The sequence below is a fragment of the Hyperolius riggenbachi genome, chromosome 1 (assembly GCF_040937935.1).
Source record: "Hyperolius riggenbachi isolate aHypRig1 chromosome 1, aHypRig1.pri, whole genome shotgun sequence".
In the NCBI taxonomy this organism is placed as follows: domain Eukaryota; kingdom Metazoa; phylum Chordata; class Amphibia; order Anura; family Hyperoliidae; genus Hyperolius; species Hyperolius riggenbachi.
The window spans coordinates 150,560,284-150,581,592 of NC_090646.1; the positions used below are offsets into that span (position 1 = coordinate 150,560,284).

The following is a 21,309-nucleotide window of genomic DNA, read 5'->3' on the forward strand; positions in this document are numbered from 1 at the left end:
TGTATGCTTATTTTGACTTTTAATTTTCAGTTCAGGTTTTCTTTAAGGTAGATAAAACTTAAATTAACAGTAATGGTAATCTCAATAACAGCACAGCCTCCCAGCATTTGGTTACAGCTCTGTTTATCACATTGAGGATCTACTTACATTATAGACTTCCTGGAGAAGAAAACAAAATACAAAAGGTGTTTACTGCCAATGACCCTTTTTGCAAGCTGGGAGAAATGGATGAGTAAAAATTACTACATCAATTCCCATTTCCTCATAGTTTCATAGTAAGTTGATTCACCAAGCAGACTTGAGCACTAAAGGTGGCCACACACGACACAATAAAATGATCCGATTTTACAGTAATTCGATAAAAACGATCGTATCTCTCGAAAAAATCGAAAGCTTTTTTTTCATTCGACTGAAAAATCAGATCGGATTTCCCGTTTTTTTCAATTTAAATCATCCGAAATGCCAGATATTTCTCTTCAATTTCTACTAAAGATTGTATGGTGTGTGTTGGATTGTTAATTTATTAATATACACACCCTAGCAATTTTCTCTGAGTTTCCAATCATTTTTATCATAATTGATGAAAAAAATTGAACATAGGTGTGTGGTACATTGGTCATATTTTTGAAATGTTACAATCAGTCAGAAAAATTTATTGCAATTCTTAAATTGAACAGATATTTACAAAATTGTATGGTGTGTGGCCACCTTTAGGGTCACTGTGACAGTTATATGGGAGCTGTAGTTCTATTTATTGTGAGCTGGAAAATTCATCTAAACAATGTATATTTTTATTATTAGTCTTCACAGAGTCAATGCCATTAAAACTGAGATGCATGTAACTCGTGTCTCTGGATTTAAAAAAAACGGAAAAACTTCTCATAACATCCTTGTCTGCATGTTCATAACTTGCAGTCGCAAGAAGTAAATATTATCTGCCACCTTTCTTCAGCAAAACTCTCTGGTCTGCAAAGTAGCTGACACAACAGCAGATATAGTAAAACCAGTGCATGGCATTTAGGAGCAAAGCTGGTACAAAGCACATGCAAATGTAGAGCAACTGAGTAAACAGTAAAGGTGGCCACACACGTTACAATAAAATGATCCAATTTTACGGTAATTTGATAAAAACGATCGGATCTCCCGAAAAAATTGAAAGTTTTTTTTTCATTCGACTGAAAAATCCAATCGGATTTCCCGTTTTCTTCGATTTTTATCTATCCGGAATGCCAGATATTTTTCTGTAATCTTTCTAAAGATTGTATGGTGTGTGTTAGATTGCTAATTTATTAATATACACACCCTAGCAATTTTTTCAGAGTATCCAATAATTTTTATCATAATTGGGGGAAAATTGAACATAGGTGTGTGGTACATTGGTCATATTTTTGAAATGTTACAATCAGTCAGAAAAATTGATTGCAATTCTTAAATTGAACAGATATTTAAAAAATTGTATGGTGTGTGGCCACCTTAAGACTGCTTGATCAGGTCTTCTGCTCCAACCTACTGTACATGAAACCTGTATTATGTTCTCTGATACGACTGGCATACATTTTATGGCAGCAGGTTAGAGAAGCAACCTAGGCTTACCTAAGATCTCATTTAATTAAATTAACAATGTGAATACTCTCTGGGCAGACGTTTAGGCAGGGGTCACACTTGTCTTTCAGTTTTCTACACTTTGCAGAAAACTGAAAGACAAATGTGACCCCTGCCTTACAGCAGCTAATGTAATTTATAGAGAAAACTGACAAATTGCGCAAGATGTCAGTTTTTTTTCTGCATGCAAAATCTGCATTAAAGTGTGACCTAGCTCATTGATTAACAGGAGTTTTCAGTTGAAGTCAGTTTTTCTGTGCAGAAAACGCGTACGAAAGCCGGTAAGTGTGACCCTTGCCTTACACTTGTAAAGCTAGACAGAAGTCACCAACATCTTGGAGTATGATATTGAAACAGTTTACATGCTTTAATACCTATATATACTGAATCGTAGTCTACCCAAATTCCCATGGACAGTATTTTTTTCTAATACAAAACTCATAGGCATGGCAATAGCCATACCAGCTACTATGGGGTTCAGGCTAAAATGACAGTCCTATCAGGTCTCTCCTTATGTCATGCCTACCAACTCTCAACCCACAAACCTTTTGTTGGGGTCACAATAGGTATGTGTTATATGTAGCATTATGCGGTGGAGTAAATAATTCCAGCCCAACTTGGCAATAAGCTCCCATATCAGCATATAGCCCTGTTCTGCATCAAAATGTGTGACACTGTTCTATGTTCAGATATTAGCCAGTATAACATGGCCTTGACTCAAGTCACCCTTTGTAACACAGTCCTAGCCTTAATCACTTTGTGTAGCATGGCTGTGTCCTCAGTCACACTGTGTAACATGGCTATGTGCTCAGTCACCCTGTGTATCATGGCCCTGTGGTCAGTCATCCTTTGTAACAAGGCCCTTCATACAGTTAATTTGTGCAGCATAGCCCTGTGGTCTGTTATCTTATGTAATATGGCCCAATAGACTGTGTGCCACTGTAACATGGTCTTATGGTTATCAGTTAGCATGTGTAATTTGGCACTATGGTCAGTTTGACAGTGTAACATGACCCAATGGTCAATCAGCCAATTAAACTTAGTCCAGTATCTTGTGTAAGAAGGCCTTATGGTCAAATCAGTTCAAAGTAGATGACTAATGTACTATGGAGGTGCTGGAAAAGTCCTCTTCCCAAGGTGGCTGGTACAAGTAGTAGAAACAACTCCAAAACTCTTTAATGGATCAGATAAAACTCAATTTTATTATATATCAAAGCATTTTTAGTGTCCTGCTTTGATATTTAATAAAGTGTAGTTTAATTGGAGCCAGTGGAAAGTCGCGGTCTTGTTTCTACCACTTATTTTGCTCTCGCTAAAATGTCAGTTATCAGTGGAATCTGGATCCCACCACCTGACTACTAGAGGTAAATATTTTTTTTCTTTGATGTGGAGGTGCAACTTTTTGTTTGGGGTCCTACGATTTCTATCTATGCTCCTACACTAATCCATCCTCCCGGTAAGCAGCATGGTATTTTAGAGTATTTTGTACTTACGCAAGTAATGCATACAGATATAGAACCTACAAAATTATTTTTTTTCCTAAAAAGGTCTAATATTGTCTAATGAAACGCAAGGTGCTAAATGATTAACCCATCCATTTACAATGGCTATACAAGCTTTCACAAATGTATAAACCTCCAAGCTTGCGACGTGTCAAATATCTGGCACTTGCATGGAGAAAAGTATTCTTTCCAATTAATTTTGCTTCAATTGGTACATCTGCTGGGAACAGGAAGGGAGAAGATTTAGAGGGGGCAATAAGGAACATTTGCGCAACAACTTTTAATCAACTGCTGTGCCTAACTGCATTAATACTGTTAAATTACCTTAGACCCAGGAGTTCTAGTGTAAATCATCTTCTTTCACTCAGCAGGACACAAGGCACCTGCTCTCGCTCACTGTTAGTATTTCACAGCATTACTGCTTCAATACAGGACTAGTTAGACACCTTCTAAAATCACAGGTTCATAATGAATGTTTTCTTTGCTATTTATATCAAACTGGGAAGGAAAACTACATATGTAAAAAAACAAAACCTAGAGGAAACTTTTAATGTTCTTGTAAAATTTATGAGACGTTTCAGTAAGAATTCTGAGAGTAATTACTTAGTACTTCTCTTTGTTGTTGGTAATTTTTTTTTCTATTAGACTTTTTTTCCCTTTTCTCATTTGGAATAAATCAAGCTGGTGTCATTAGCACCTAGGTAGAGAGGCTGAGAATGGAATACATTGTGCTGCAAGGACATCTGGAACTAAATGTGTTGAAGGCAACAATGGGAAAACAAAATAGGAAAGAACATTCAAATAGACTTTGAAAAATACGTGTGAAGAGGAGATAGACTGATGGTTGCAGAATGGGATTGAATGAGTAGCATACAAAATTACTTCAAGGGTGCTTGATATTAAAAAACAGCAAAAAAATCAAAAGCGGCCATAATTACAGCAATAATGTACAATGATTGCGCTCAAATGATTGTGTGACTCCATGAGAAATAAAAGGCTAATAAAAGTTATGCCACATGCAAAGGTAATGTAAGGTAGAGAATTACACAGCTGAGCAAGTTAAGTGCGTTATGTAAAGAGACGGTTTGTGGTAGAGGCTGGAGGCCTGGCTTCCAATCTTCCCATGGTGAAAAGAACTTGTTAGATAACAGGGATGTAATATATCTGGCTTTCAGCAATGATCATCTGCACTGAGTCACAGGCACATTTTGTGTTACATACTGTATATAGCCACAGCTCAGATTCTCAACACATGCTATGTGTAACCCAGAGGTACTGATTTGTGGCTTATGGGGTACTTGAACTTGCAACGATCAATTCACTTTAGTACATTTTTAAATACAAATGATAAATTATATATAAGGTAAACTTTCTTTAATTAAAATTCTTATTCAGAGATTGACCCACCAAATATCATCAATAAATAAAAGCCTTCTACAGTGCCGGACAAACTTTTCTCCATTCTCCATCAATAAACACCTATGCGCAGAAACTCTATGGGCCCGATTCAATTCACCATTTCTTCTAAGTTTTCTCCTGGGTGATATTTTCACATCTTATCTATAAAAAGCCTTTTAACGTAAACTTTAAAGATTTAAAAGTGCACCTATGGAGTACTCACCTTGGGAAGGGGAAGTCTCTGGATCCTAAAGAGGTTTCCTCTGCCCTTCTCCAGTCAAAATGTGGCCTCCCTGCGCATGCGTGCTAGCTCCCTCCTTTTTGGGCTTCATCGGAAATAGCCAGGCCTAATCGAGTCTGTGCTATTGTGCAGGTGAAGACTGCTCATGCCTGCACAGTAGCGAGGACCCGATCTGGCTGGGCTATTTCCAAAGAAAGCAAAGCGAGCCATAGGTAGTTTACATGCATGAGAGTCGACTTACGCTGAATAGCTGGCTTTCGTGGGTCCCAGTGCTGGAATGAGACTGGAAGCCTCTTTAGGGTCCAGAGGCTTCCCCCTACCCCCACTACGGGTACTTTAAAGAGAGCCCGAGGTGGGCTCAAAAATAAAAAAAAGTAGGCTACCTGATCCGGGGGGCAGGGTGTATCAGGCAGCAACAAAAAATGCCGCCCCCGAGGGCCGTGTTGGCCCAATTTCACTTTTGTGACCTCTGGGTCACGACGCAGCAAGGAGAAACTTTGTGTCTTGTGCAGCGTGCAGGGAGACGGGGGAGCAGTAGGGGGCGCGGCCAGGGAGAGAGAGCTGCCCAATGGCAGCTCTGGAAACCCTGAAGGAATGCAGAAACGTTTTGAACAGGGAATCCTTCTCCCTGTGTTTACCTCCGAGATAGCGACAAATATTGTTGCTAATCTCAGGGGGCTATAGCGCAGCGGTTGGGGGGGGAGGGGCGGAGAGCAGCAGTATGGGGACACAGAGGCATGTCATGAATGCCTCTGTGTCCCATCTGCCCCACATCTGCTCACCTCGGGTTCTCTTTAACCATTTTAGCCACTTGGACGTGATTGTCACGTCCAAGCGGCTGCTGTTGCGCTGCTGTGCACTGCCTTGTTGCCCCCTGTTAGCCTGGAGATCAATAAATGGGAACATAGTTCCCATTCATTGACTCAAGTCTCAGGTAGAAAGACCGACAGCTTCTTATGAAAAGCCGCAGTATTTCTAAAAAAACAAAAAAAACAAAGCACGTCCTTCTTATACTTCCTGTAAGCGAGAGTGCTCGCTTACAGGATGGAATTCCAAAAAAATGACTGTGGGCATCTTTTGGCCAGATAGTAAAACTACATGTACATAAATGTTTTCCACATAAAACACAATAAATTACATTTAAAATTAACTGTTTACCCCCCACACCTAAAAAATATCCAAATAAACTTTTTAACCCCCCCCCCCCAAAAAAAAGATACAATTTGAAAAAAAAATACATAAATAGTTACCGAAGGGTCTAAACTTTTTTTTAATATGCATGTCAAGAGATTATATTACTAATATTTTTTTAACAATAAGCTTGTAAATAGTGATGGACGCAAAACTGAAGAAAATGCACCTTTAATTCCAAATAAAATATTGGCGCTATACATTGTGATAGGGACATAATTTAAATGGTGCAATAGCTGGAACAAATTGGCAAATAACATGTGTGGGTTTTATTTATGGTAGCATGTATTATTTTAAAGCTATCATGGCCAAAAGTGAGAAATAATGAATTTTTTCCATTGTTTCTTAATTTTCCTGTTAAAATGCATTAAAAAAAATATCCACCCAAAGAAAGCTTAACCACATTGTCCTCCTTGACGTATAAAAGCGTCAAGGAGGACATGCGCGCTCCCGTGCTCTCCCGCGGCCGATCGCGCGCGTGCACGCGCACTCCCGGCCGCGGATTCGGTAGCCCAGAAATCAATGTATCGGGCTATGGTGCCCGATCACTGATTCCTCTCCCCCGCTGAAAAAGCGACAGCTTCTCTCGGAAGCTACGCTTTTTCTGAAGCTATGTCCCTCTAAGCGTACAAGCTTAGAGTGACGTCATGTAAACAAACTCAAGATTGCCATCTTGTGGCCAAAAAGTAAAAGTAAAAAAACACACAATATTTACACAAAATACACAAATATTTCCCCAAATAAAACACTATTTATATCCCACCCTCCCAAAAATGCCCACATAAAATGTTTAATTAAAAAAAAAAAACATTACTATAAAAAAAAACACAAATATTTACCTAAGGGTCTAAACTTTTTAAATATCTATGTAAAGATGAAATATTTCTCTCTATTTTTTTTATAAGCTTGTAAATAGTGATGGATGCAAAACGGAAAAAATGCTCTTTTATTTCCAAATAAAATATTGTCGCGATACATTGTGATAGGAACATAATTAAAATGGTGAAATAACCGTGACAAATGGGCAAATACAATACGTGGGTTTTAATTATGGAGGCATGTATTATTTTAAAACTATAATGGCCGAAAACTGACAAATAATGAACTTTTTCATTTTTTTTTCTTATTCTTACTGTTAAAATGCATTTACAGTAAGGTAGCTCTTAGCAAAATGTACCCCCCAAAGAAAGCCTAATTGGTTGTGGAAAAAACAAGATATAGATCAGTTCATTGTGATATAAGTAGTGATAAAGTTGTAGGCTAATGAATGGGAGGTGAACATTGCTCGGATGCATAAAGTGAAAATGACTGAGAGCTTAAGTGGTTAATGAGTGGCGGAAAAAAACAAGATATAGATGAATTCATTGTGGTAATTAGTGATAACGTTATAGGCTAATGAATGGGAGGTGAACATTGCTCGGATGCATAAAGTGAAAATGACTGAGAGCTTAAGTGGTTAATGAGTGGCGGAAAAAAACAAGATATAGATGAATTCATTGTGGTAATTAGTGATAACGTTTTTGGCGAATGAATGGGAGGTGAAAATTGCTCGGATGCATAAGGTAAAAAAACACTGAGAGCTGAAATGGTTAAGCAACCAGCAAGCAAGAAAATTCTCTAAATAATGCTGACATTACGTTTTCAGCTACTTTCTCAATTGCAGAAAAAAAATGTACAAATAAGCTACTGGCTGTATTAACCACACTTATGGTCCAATCCAATTCATTTTTCTATCCTAAGTTTTGTTCTAGAAGATAATTATTCATCTTCTATTTAAAATAACTTTTTAGCACTCTATAATAAAAAAAAGTGCCAAAAAGTAGATGAAAAAGTACTGTCAAAATTACTCCGCGTATTCTCTTGCTTGCTGGTGGCTTAAAAGGCATTATATTGATAAGGTGTGAAAATCTCACCTAGGAGAAAAGTTGGATTGAATATGGGCCATTGTTTTTGTTCAAGGGACATGTGACATGAACTCAGCCAATGCCAGGCATCTTCCTGTTTTTCCCCTTATAGCACTCCCGTTTCTATGGTGCAACATCCACAGCCTCATGGAAAGATGTGGTCATGTCACTGTCAGAGAATGAAGAACTATTCAATTAGAAGTCTACGTTTCCCCATCTATATCTTACTGATGTATTATGAGAGTCTTGGCATTAATACATTTTCTATTCTATTTCAATTTATTTGAGATAATGACTCCCAGGATATGTAAGGTAATTTAATATTTAGAATTCATAATTCAGCTTATCTGGCAATTAGGAGATGCTTACTGTTACCGGCATAGGGAAGATTCTTGGGTTTCTTTAGGCATGAAATGTTAATAAAGCACTGTACACAAGGCGAGCTGAGAGATGATGTTGTTGTGCTGCACACAGGTTTTAGTGCCGGTGACAGATTTACCTTTTATTGAAAGGGTTTTCTCCGGGGATGACATGGGTGCTGTCAGGTCCAGTGAGGAAGCTGATCCTATCGTAGAAAGACCTGGCAGCCTGCTGGGATGGTGACTGCTGGCTCTGGCTGATAATGTCCTGTGGATCAGGTAGGCCTCGACAGTACGGCTGATTCTGGCAGGAGCTCTGTAAGCAGCAGTCTGGGTCCATGCAGTCGATTAAGCCATCTGCCAGAAGAAAGTAACTTGATTGAATTTAAAACTCATCAGGATTACCTCTTCTTTAGGTTATTAACACTTTCATTGCTGATACATATCCAATAATCGCACAGAGAGCTATGACATCTATGCCAACTCTAGCCATAGTTCTGAATATACCTTTTGATAGCTTAGTAAGCAAAGTAGCCATATGTTACCTTTTTGTGCCAAACAAGGATACACACATAGAAATCCTGCTATTAAAATGGGGTGATGAAACCTGAAGCTAAATAGCGATGTACAAAGTTTTTTGAGCTGCACATCTGAACTTTTTTGTAGTAAGTATATCTAAAATATCTGGTTGCTTGCTCCTCTAGCTCCATTTCCAGATGGCAGTACAATCTTTTTAGAGAGACAACTGACTAAACTTTTCCTCTATCTATAGGAGATAGTCAAGACACAGTTGAGTGGGGGGCAGCAGTCACACCCTCCCTGGATGCACATATCACCTGACCCCAATCATCTAAGCCCCCTCTTCTGAGAGTTTAACGCTTTGTGGCAAGAGTTACAGCACAACGGTTGAAGAGAGTTTCATCTCCCACTCCCTGCTGAATGAGTACAAAATCTTTTAACCACTTCCCAATCTTTCTGTAGTTGCCAACATAGGGTGATGGTAGGCACATATCTTTTATAAAAATAAAAAAAAAACAGGATGGTATGGGAAGGATTTAGAGAGTTACTATAGCTGCAGTGCTGGAGTTAATGTCTTTCAACAGTGGAAAGAGGTGGGCGGGATCAGGTGTTCCACATTATGCTGGGGAAGGAATTCCCCCTCTGCTGGCAAGAAGGAACTACAGGAGTCAGAAAACAGGTATTTCAAATATAATTACAAAAACAAAATACAGACATAGGGCTTGATTCACAAAGCAGTGATAACTGTTATCACGCTGTGAAAAGTGCTTTGCGCGAAATTTAGAGTGAAAGCAGTTATCGCGCACAAAAATTCACGTTCGCGCGATAACACACATTTTTTGCGCGTGAATGTTCCGTGTTAACGCATGTTAACGCACAAACGCGAATGTTTGCACTTTTTCACAGCCGTGATAACAGTTAACACGGCTTTGTGAATCAAGCCCTAACAATGTAAGAAAACTTTGTGCATTGCAAGTCAATGCAAATGTAAAGATGAAAACTATTTCAGCCATTGGGTTCTTTTACAAGACTGTAAACACAGAAAAACACTGGTTCGTAGCACTGGACTTGTTCATCACATTTATGAATACATTTGTAAAAACAGACAAATAACCTCATGCTTTTGGCATCTGCTGTGTAACCATTGCATGTTATCAGCATTATTTCAGCGAGGATTACTCTGAAGTATGTAAAACCATTCATAAATAAGCAGGTGTCCGCACACTGTGCCACAGACAGTGAAGCAATAAAGCACCATACTGCTGAGAGGATGCACAAATGGAATTAATAAGATCTTCCAACTGTACAGAAAACAACTTCCTTTTTAAAAACAATAACGTGCTTCAGTCTTTCCCTTTACAGGTTGAAAACAAAAGTTGCTCAAATGTAGGAATATGTAGCAATAGGTATAGACACAGATGTAGGTGTAGTCATATGAATATAAGCAGATAAATGTGCTGGCATTAAGTCTCCTCCTTCATAAGTGGCAAATGTTGCATGCAGGGCCGGTTCTAGCTACAATGGGGACCCGGGGCAAAAGTAACTAAGGGGTCCCCCTAGCACAGCACCCCCATAGCAAATTCACTACCCTGGGCCACCAAGGTGGCAGCCAGGCCCCATTCCACCCCCCACCTCTGTCACACAATGTTATTATATGTCCATCATATTTCCCCAAAAGCATTGTTGGGGTCCCATTATTCCCCTTCTCTTTTACCCTACAAATGCACACATAGGGCTCTAGTCATAAAACATTTGCCGGGAAAAAAATCTTGGATGGAAAATACTGCATCTGTATTTTAGACTTTTGTGTGCTAATTCATAAAAAAGTTTACACTTGCGATAATAGGTTGGGGAATTTCCACACTAAACTAGCGGTACTGGCTGAGTTGATACATTTTCTCTGAGTTAGTATAAAGGAGGCAGCCCCAGCATCCCTTTACATGTGCATTTTTTTTTAAATTGCCTCTCCTTGCCCTGAATCTGCGCTGAATCTGTCTAATAGTCTTTCTAAACAATCTATTTAATTGCTGCAGCTTAGAAGAACTTCAAGAAATGTTACATATGCAGGCTTTCTGATGTGAAATGTATCTGAAAACAGGTACCCAAGGGGTTAAAAAACACAGCCTTGGTATTCCAGGATGCCTTTTTTGTTCTGCTCTCACTGCTGCTGCCTGGGAGGTTTGTCCACATTAGCTTGCCTGTTATCTTGCCTGTTATCGCTGGCTTATCTCCTTTTCTAAACAGTCGGTGTTCGTTCCCATTCTGCTTGCTCTAATCGTTATGAATTAACCTTCAGTGACATGTGTTGTGATAATCTCCGCACAAGGCGGTAATTTCCCGCACTGCTCAGGAATTGTAGCTTTTCATGCAATAACAGCTTTTATGAATGGACACTTTGCTAAATGGACACTATGGCTATCATTATGAATGATAGCCATAGTGTACACATAGCAGAGTCTTATCTATTCCAGGCAGGACACAGGAGGTAGCACCGTGCTGTACGCTGTGGACTTCTCTTTCTCAGGAGGAGGGTGAGACACCTTGGGGGTCTCCTTTAGGCTCTGAGGCCTTGCAACAATTGCCACTTTGCCTCTATGGAAGCGCCGGCCCTGGTTGCATGTTCCGCATAACACAGAGGGCCTGATTCACAAAGCGGTGCAAACTTTTTCGCGGACTTTTGCGCGCGCAAAGTGCCGCGATTCGCGCGAATGCGGACTTTTGCGCGCGCAATTTGCCGCAAATTGCGCGCGCAAAAGTCCGCGATCGCGCGAATCATGGCACTTTGCGCGCGCAAAAGTCCGCGAAAAAGTTTGCACCGCTTTGTGAATCAGGCCCAGAGTAGGCAATATTGGCAAAAGAAAGATTTCTAATCTACCAAGCTTAAGTAAAGCAGAATTTGTCTGGTGCTGTAATAACTACCACACTATGGGCTTGATTCACTAACCCGTGATAACAGTTTTGCACGCAATCGCAAATTTTTGCTCGCAATCACAAATAATTGTGCAGGAAAATTCGAATTCACGATTGCGCGTGAAAACGCTAGCGCGGCCATGATATGAGTTGTTATGGTTTAGTGACTCAAGCCCTATGCGTACAGCTATAAATAAGCATCAGGTGATTTAATCAAATTGGAAGAATTCATGATTAGACTCAGAAACAAGTGTCATGATACTGTGGCCAACCCTGCTTTGGGAGGACAGAACAATAAACTGGTATGAATAAACCTAATCACTATTTCCCATGAGAAAAGCCTTCTTTGAGGTATCTCTTACTTGTAAAACTCTTCCTTAAAGTGAACCTCCAGACTAAAAATTTACTCAGCAGCACTGAAGAGGCTTGGTATTTCTTTAACAGTTTCACAGCATCAGAACTTTGTTTTTCTTATCCAAACCTCATTTTTGGCTGAACAGAAGCTAAGCTCCGCCCCATCAAAGAACATTTTTCCCCTGATACTGTGCAAAGCATGATTGGATTTCTGATGTTGTTGTTCTCGTTGCCTAGCAACTGGGAGGGGTGGTCAGGACACAGGACAGTTGGAACTGTGTTTCATGCTCCCTGTCACCTCCTTTTAACCAAAAAGATGGCTGCCCTCATGAAATCACAAACATTTGCCTGTTCTTTTAAAACAGGGTGGGTAAGAGATTATATTACCTATCTATTTTAATTTAACATAACTAATGTAACTTAATGAAAGTATGTTTGTTTAGGCTGAAGTTCCTCTTTAATCCATGGTAATGCATGTTCATCTGAGCTGATCTTACATATTTGTATAAAGCAGTTTCACATGAAAAATCATGATGTATTGAGATCATGTCCACATGTCCAAGATTAGTCCTAAATATGTACATAGCAAAGCATCTCTCAACAGACTCACAAGCCACTCTCTAGTATCTTAAATGATCCATATACTAATAGCAGACTTTCCTCTAAGGGTTCTTTTACACTGAATCCATTGGGCTCTATTCACACAGCGGTGCTAACCCAGTTAGAGACTTTAGGCGCCATAACCATTGCACCAGGCTGGTGAAAAGCCAGTTTAGGCGTGATAAGTTTAGGCGTGATAAGTTTAGGCATGATAAGTTTAGGCATGATAAGTTTAGATAAGTTTAGATCGCGCGCAAAGTCCTGCACGCAAAGCAGTGCCATTAAACTCTATGCGACGTTTTTTTTTTGCATTCTCTGATGTAAGAAAAAATTGTTAATAGAATATTGCTCAAAAATTGGAAAATCGGGAAAAACATAAATAGGAAAATTGGATATCGGAAAAACGGAAATTGGCATTGCAGAATGGGAAATGGGCATTTCCGACCATCCCTACTTATCACAAAGTGCATAGTGTGACCCTAGATCCAAAGTCTTCCCATAGATCCCTTCATATCACTAAGTACTCCCATTACCTGGATACAGAAGCTACAATCTAGGGCTGCAGGATTTGCCACGCTTAGCAGCAAGTTTGTGAGCTGTTTGGTGTGATCCATTTGCTCTTACTGGCCATAACATCACATCATAAAGGGCCTTTCCATTTGAGTAAAATGAGAGGTTGTATATAAACCCATTTGCGAATGGCAAACAGCATCCTCTAGAGGCTGGAGGGAAGGCCAAAGCTCTCCAAAAGAGTGAACTCAAGTAGCTAAGCATTGTTAGGTCACGTGTCCTGGCACCGGTATCTACTGCAGCCAGATAAAGGACTCATTTAAAGAGAAACTGAGAATAGTAGTAAATTAGGGTTACTAATCCATTTACTGTGTAACATCTATAGTAGAAAAAAAAATCATGAAACTAGGCTACTTCACTAAAGAGAGGGGTGAGTCCTATAAAAGCCTTGTGCCTACTTGACATTGATGTAACCACACATAACAGCTTATTGGAGTGTCAGCATTCTCACCGAGCTAAATTTAATTAGATTAAACACTAGCACAAGGCCTAGCACAGAAGCTGATATAGTACCGCTATAACACATCCTCTACACTTAGGGTGGCTAGAATATGATTTAGACGTTGCATCCGCGTAGAGTTTAATAACCGTTATCAGTGTGAACATCAGCAGGCCTATGTCAGCAAGAGTGATGCCGAGCTGTCACAAGCCTGCTAATTTAACATACTAGTGCTTTTATTCCAGAAGTCCCTGTTTGATATGTAGCTGTGTGAAACTTGTTTTCCATGTAATGATTTTATAACTCGAGAAAACAAAAAAAACACAGCACACAATAAAAACACACAACACTATGGATCTCGGATGAAATGTAACAAGATCTCTTCAGTGTGAGATCAAATAGTATCTGCAGAATATATGTCAGATGAAATGGCATCTGCATTTCTCTACACCGCTGTCATGATATCACAACGCATCCAATCCACAGGTACCCGTACATAACATAGGAAGCCCTGTCAAATCTCTCTATTGGGCTTCTATATAAGGTATCGGTTTTGTGATTTATGACAAAATAAACTTCGCTTATTCTCCTGGGCAACATGGGGCATAGTACCGGGGGGAAAAATTCTTGCATTTAGTAATTCATCTTTGTTAGTTTATAAAAAGCAAATGTACATCTGGCATGTTGTGTGTGGGTCATAAAAACTGCATGAGATTGACACATTCCGAACTAATCAGCTGGAAATGCATTTTTTACAAGCCTCTCTGCTGACATCAATCAGAGGAAGGATCTCATTTTCAACAGTAGAGATGCGGGGACGTACTGTTTGTTATTTTTGTGTGGAGTTTATCAGCTACTTGGCCAAGCGAATGACGGATGGTTATGGAACCGGCTCTGTATAACTGGAGGAAACATTCCTCATTCTTTCTCTACATGTCAGTAGCCTCTATTATCTCATATAACCAACAGAAAAGCGCTCGCCCCGGCCTCACTGAGCTGCATTGAAACAACTCAGGCTGAATACTGCAGTTCATACTCCATTTATTTGGCACCACCGGGATGCTCTGAAAGACAAGCGTGCAGACTATATGCTGCTGCACAGAAGTCCACATGAAAATACAATAAACATTAAGTGGAAAAGTATCCCAAAGTATTGCCCATGTTGCTCACAAAGGACAGTCCGTCACTTCATGCTGCTAGACTATGTGGCAAAGTAAGCTAAGAGTTTGTTGTATTGCTGTGGATGTTGCTGCAAAATCTTCTTTCTTTGAACTTGAAGGGAATCTTAAAGAATCAGAAGAATCAGAATCATCTTTATTATCGCCAAACACACCGAGTGGTGTGCCTGGAATTGCTTGTGGTTCACATGGCATATACATATAACAACACATAACAACGCATAACAACACATGGTAGAGATAGCAAAGGCAAGCAGGACGTACATACATACATGCATACATACATACATTTAGAGCATCTCAGTATTAGATGGAGTCCTGGGGGGGAGGGGGGGAGTGATCGCTACTGTGGGAGTCCATGTTTCAGTCAGAGTTTACAGCTGAGAGGGAGGGATGCCTGGGGCTATGGTGACCCCGGGATGTAGGCCGGGAAGGGGGGGGGGGAGTTTTGAGTTCAGTGAGTTCAACAGAAGAACTGCTTGTGGGAAGAAGGTGTTCATGCGCCTAGTGGTCTTGGCGGGGATGGATCTAAGACGGCGTCCCAGTGGAAGGGTCTCGAAGTATCGTCTGCCCGGGTGGGAGGGGTCGAGTAAGATCTTGGAGGCCCTTGTCTTCATTCTTGTGGAGTAGAGGAGATCTAGGGAGGGCAGGTGGGTGCCAATGATCTTTTCTGCAGCTTTTATCACTCTGTGGAGTTTGTATTTGTCTGTAGCGGTTGCTCCTACGTACCAGACGATGATGGAGCAGCAGAGGATGGATTCGATGGTCGCAGAGTAAAAGCTGGTGAGCAGATCCCGTGACATTCCGAATTTTTTCAGTTGGCGTAGGAAGAAAAGCCGCTGCTGAGCTTTCTTCTGGGTTCTGGTGGTGTTCTGCCCCCATTTGAGGTCGCTTGTTAGGGTTGAGCCTAGGAACCGTACGCTTTGGACTCTGGAGACCTCGGACCCGTCGATGAACACTGGTAGGGTGGCCGGGGGAGTTTCCGGAAGTCCACGATAAGTTCCACGGTCTTTGCTGTGTTGAGAACAAGATTGTTGTCCTTGCACCAGTTGCAGATCCTCGCAACTTCGTTTCGGTAAGCCTCCTCCCCGTTTCTGTCGATGAGGCCGATAAGCATGGTATCGTCTGTGAATTTGATAACTTTGACGGTGTCGGAGGCCGAGGTACAGTTGTTAGTGTACAGAGAAAACAGGAGAGGGGACAGCACGCAGCCCTGCGGGGCCCCAACGTTGGTGGATCTCTCGCTGGAGATGCGACTGCCAAGCTTGACCCGTTGAGTTCTGTTGGAGAGAAAGTCCTTTACCCACCTGCAGAGGAGGGAATCCGCCCCAAGATGCGCAAGGTTGTCGATCAGAATGTCCGGACAGATGGTGTTGAAAGCCGAGCTGAAGTCTAGGAAAAGGACCCTAGCATAAGCTCTTGGACTGTCGAGGTGTTCCAAGATGTATGCCAGGCTAACATTGATGGCATCGTCAACTGATCGGTTTTCCCTGTAGGCAAACTGGAGTGGGTCAAGGAGGGTGCGGGTGGAGTGCTTCAGGTGGGCCAGCACTAGCCTCTCGAATACTTTCATGGTGATGGGGGTCAGGGCCACAGGTCTGAAGTTGTTGAGTTCAGTGTTCCCTGTTTTTTTGGGGACGGGGATAATTGTGGACCTTTTGAAGCAGGAAGGGACCTTTCCTTCTGATAAGGATTTGTTGTAGAGGGAGGTGAGGATGGGGGCTAGTTGGATTGCGCAGGTTCTCAAGCAGAGTGAGGACACCCCATCCGGGCCTGAGGCTTTTCTAGGGTTGAGTCTGCGGAGGTGTCGAAGCACATCCCCCTCCTGTACTGCGGTCAGAGCGGGGATGCCCCTGGGCGTCTTCCTTCGCGGATGCCTGGTGCCTGAAGTCTGGAGCTGACTGGGATGCCGGGGCCCCAGGCTGCTTGGGTTGGAGATCAAATCTGCAGTAGAACTCGTTGAGTTCCTCCGCCAATTGTGAACTGGGGGCTGCTTGATGAAGGGGAGGTTTGAAGTTCGTTGCCGCCTTGAGTCCCTTCCAGACTTCCCGCGAGTTGTTGGACTGTAGGCTGAGGCCTACCTTATTAGAGTAGGTCCTTTTTGCGGCTTTCAGATCTCTATTCAGGGTATTCCTGGCTTCCCTGTACTCTTCTGGCGTGCCCGACTTATGTGCCTCCTCCTTGATCTTCCGGAGACGTCGTAGGTTGCTGTTGAACCAGGGCTTATCATTTGGGAAGACTTTGAAGGTTTTGGTTGGAATGCATGCATCCTCGCAGGAGCGGCCGTAGGAGAGGATGTTTTCAGACCATTCCTCCAAGGTGGGTGCCTCCAGGGTCGACCAGTCGGTGCATTCCAGGCACGCCTGCAGCCTCAGTTTTGCATCTTCTGTCCACTTTTTGACAGTTCTAGTGATGGGCTTTGACGTCTCAAGCTGCCTTCTGTAAGTGGGGATCAGGTGGATCTGAGTTCCCTAGGGGAGCGCCTCGAGAGGCCTTGTAGGCGTTTCTGAGGGTTGTGTAGCATTTGTCTAGGGTGTTGTGGTTCCTGGTGGGGCAGGTGATGTGCTGCTGGTAGTGGGGCAGCTCCTGTCGCAGGTTTGCGCTGTTGAAGTCCCCTAAGGTGATGATGAGGGCCTCCGGGAAGGCAGTTTCCCACTCCGAGATATAATCACTCAGTGTTCTCAGGGCACTCCTGGTGTTGGAATCCGGGGGGATGTAGACCCCAATCAGAATGAAGGAGGAGAACTCCCTAGGTGAGTACCTGGGCCTACAGTTGATGGTTAGGAGTTCGATGTCAGGGGAGCAGAACTTGCTGAGGAGTGAGATATTGGTTCACCAGTCGGAGAAAGAGAAACCGTGACCAAGAATTCAACTTCATCCCAATCAGAAGCGGATACCCCCTTTTACATGAGAAATCTATTCCTTTTAACAAACGGATCATCAGGGGGCTCTGTATGGCTGATATTGTGGTGAAACCCCTCCTACAAGAAACTCTGAGGACCATGGTCCTGGCAGTTTCCTGTCTGTGAACCTTGTTGCATTGTGGGAAATAGCTGTTTACAGTACAATTTCTGAATTCATATTTTGGCCAGCAAAACAACACTACTGTGTGCTCAGCATGTCAGAAGACTGTAACTTTCACTTCAGGTAATCTGCAGCAGGAAGTGGAAGATTTCCTGACCAGGTGCCTTAATCTACTTGACATCAGCTAATTAAGGATCTTACACAGAGATAAAAACAAGTTCTGCCAATGAGTGCCTACACGGGACTTGAGTACACTTGTGTTTAGAGCTGGGATTTAAGAGAGAGAGAAATCCATATTTCATTGCCAACCTGTAATTACCCATGGAATCATGAATTAAATTGGAATTGAGCGCTAAAAACGTAGGATATATGCCAAATTTAAGCTGTCCTTTTTGCACAGGCACATTCTAAATTGAACTTTGCTTTTCTTCTCACTCACAAGTGCCTACTAAGTTCTGCTCTGAACCTTGACTTGGCACTAAGGACTCCATCAAGGAGTCTTCATAGCAACTTAAAAAAAAAATTGAATAGGTTTAATGCTAAAACAGAGACCTGGAGGGCCAAGTCCCAAAGAAAGGCTTGGCTTTCCTATAGCGGTAGGGGCGGCAAGCAAAGTTCAGTGGGCCAGCAGGTAGGTGCAGAGGGGCCAGTTCAAGATACTCTGTCCTCCCCTCCTCTCTCTGTGTTCCCTTATCTGTTCACTTCCATCATTCTCTGCTCTCATCTCTCATCAGATCGACCAACAGATAGGTCCCTCTCTGATCGAATCTGATCAGAGAGGGATCGTATGGCTGCCTTTACTGCAAACAGATTGTGAATCGATTTCACTATGAAACGGATCACAATCTGTGGAGCTGCCGCTACCCCCCCCCCCCCCCCCCCAGCTATACATTACCTGCTCCGGCCAGCGCGAGTCCCCTGGTCTCCGATGGCTTTTCTCCGCTGGATTTTGGACCGGCAGGCTTCGCTTCCTGTGTGGGGAAGTTTAAACAGTAGAGGGTGCTCTACTGTTTAAACTTCCTGCCGGGACAGGAAGTAGCCAGCCAGAACCTGGAACTCAGCAGAGAAGAGACAGCGGAGACCAGGGAACTGGAGCAGGTAATGTATTGCCGCTAGCGTCGGTTGTCAGGCATTCGACCGCCGACATCGACGCACTCCTGAAACACCGGCAATCGAGGGAAATCTTCCGCACGGACGAAACAATGGTAATCGTCAGGAACGATCGATTTCGGATGAAAATCGATCGTTCGGTCAGCGTTTGCGCAATGATTTCACAGCCAATTTGATCACAGTGATCGAATCGGCTGTATATCGGCAGGAAAATCGGTAAGTGTATGGGCCCCTTAACACTCTGTTTCCCTCGACTACAGATGTCCCCATTCAGATTTTACCTCAGCCCTTTGCATGTCGGGCTGCTTCTAATGCCATGGGCAGCTCCAGTATCACACAGCTTTTTCTTTCTCTTCAGCTGGGCATGGCATAGGAAGGCAGCATAAGGTATACAAATAGTAAGCGACATGTTCTGGACTTGGCCTGGAGGACCTTAGCAATAGCATTCTGGCCAGCCAAAGTCCGAAAACAATTCAGGGGAATGCAAGTCTTCCTGTATTGGCCACATCAGTCGTGGTCAGACTTTGAGTTCTGGACATAACATAAATATAAGAGGCCTAAAATTGGTTAATAATTGGAGCTGTCCAGACATCAGCAAACATCTCATTTTTTACAATATGCACTTGGAGTGCCTAAAATCCAAGCTGCCCTAAATCTGGCCTCATACACAAAGTACAATGCGGTTGTCTTAAACTTTGAATTAGAAAATATATTTCAATGTATTACAATTATTCATTTATTTAAATGCAATAAACACTTTCCAACTCTCATATCTGATAAAATAGATTAAGAGATATAGAATAAAACATGACATACAAATCTAATAAAATAAATGTCACTGACTAAAAAAGTTATCTCAGTAAGTAAATAGTTCTCAAATCAGTTGTGATGTTGCATAGATACAATTTTTTGATTGGAGTGAAAATGACTATTCGTATTTGAAGTGGGAGTAGCCAACATAATCGTAAACACTGACTTCCCAGACAGAAAGTCAAGTTTGGCCTTTTTTCTATCTCCTGTTATTGGTCAGTAACATAGTCCATAGTCCATTATAGTGATTGACCAATACAATGCTTGGGGGAGATAGGGAGGGTAGGGATCAGTTTACCGTAGCAAAGACTGTGTTTAAGTTTAACATGTTAGATCTAGAGGCTTTAAAGTTGCACAGGATAATTAAAGTGCATATAAGCACTTCTAGGTGACGTTACTGAGCTGCACTATTGCTAACATTAGTGTCATACAACAGGTGATACAGAGGTTTCCACTACACCTAAGCCCTGACCCAGAGGGACTGCCTAACACACTCTTCCGGCTCATGAATTAACCCTTCATTAGGGCTGTAATGGTTATGGTCATCACTATATATACTATGAATAGTAATAATCGTCAACAAATTTCCTCCCTCCCTGTATATATCCCTCTCACTCAGCAGTAGCTTTTGGTATGGTATACGTAATAATCAGTCCCAGACCAAATCCACTCCTCCGCTGGATTCACAGGAATATGACCACAAGCAAAGACCAAAAAAAGGAACAGAAACATAAAGATCATAGCATAGTCAGTATCAATACTGGGTAAGGGGCCACCACCCCGGGGTAGGGTTCCTTGTAATGGAGGGTCAACCCTGCCACCAGGTGTTCACAATATGTAAAGTTGCATGCTCAACTTCTCCCCACGCTGCACCTACCACAGACAGCACAATAAGCTTAATGACAGATCCTTTGGCACTTTTCCATATATGATCCTCTCTCGCACATCAGTACCTCAAACGATAAGAGACCATCATAGTGCAGGCATCCCACACTTTAACCATATAAACATGTGTAAAATCACCATCACACTGAATATTCCCACTGCTCACCCTCTGCAGTCGCTGCCCACCCTCACAGACAGCTGTGCACACTCTATTCAGTGTGTTGACTCTCCAATGGCAATATGCCTCATAACCACAGTTTCCTTATACTGGTTCTATGGACTAAAAGACTAAAAAACTGAGGACATCTCTTCTGGACTTCAGCTGGTCACTTCTTGCCTCTGGCTCTGCCCTACACATTTTGTCATCAGACTCATCAGGGGTTCATGAGCCCCTGATGACAAAACGCAAAGGGCGGAGCCACAGGGCTCATGAGCCCCTGATGAGTCTGATGATGAAATGCTTCGCTTAGGGTGGTGTCAGAGGAAGGAAGTGACCAGCTGCACACATGCATATTGGTTTGCATGTCTGCAAAATTCATGGTGTGATTGGCCCAATAGGAGACATATTTACAGCCGCAGTGCTTACTATCCATATATATGTATTTGGGGTCTTAGCTGGAGCTTGGGAGGCCATGCTTTATTGTTGTTTTAATTGTTTTTAACTAGTTGTTGTTGGTCAATAAAGATTTTGTTACAAATTCAATCAGCTCCAT

The 21,309-nt window shown here is 42.0% G+C and overlaps 1 protein-coding gene across 20 annotated transcripts in view; it reads right to left on the reverse strand.

Annotated features, from left to right (window-relative positions):
* TENM3 (teneurin transmembrane protein 3) overlaps window positions 1-21,309 on the reverse strand; it is a 1,708,801-nt gene that overhangs the window by 141,108 nt on the left and 1,546,384 nt on the right. For all 20 annotated transcript variants that reach the window (XM_068278748.1, XM_068278756.1, XM_068278759.1 and 17 more), the window contains one exon: window positions 8,338-8,554. In XM_068278748.1, the coding sequence (XP_068134849.1) occupies window positions 8,338-8,554 (217 nt within the window). The remainder of the gene's footprint in view (window positions 1-8,337; window positions 8,555-21,309) is intronic.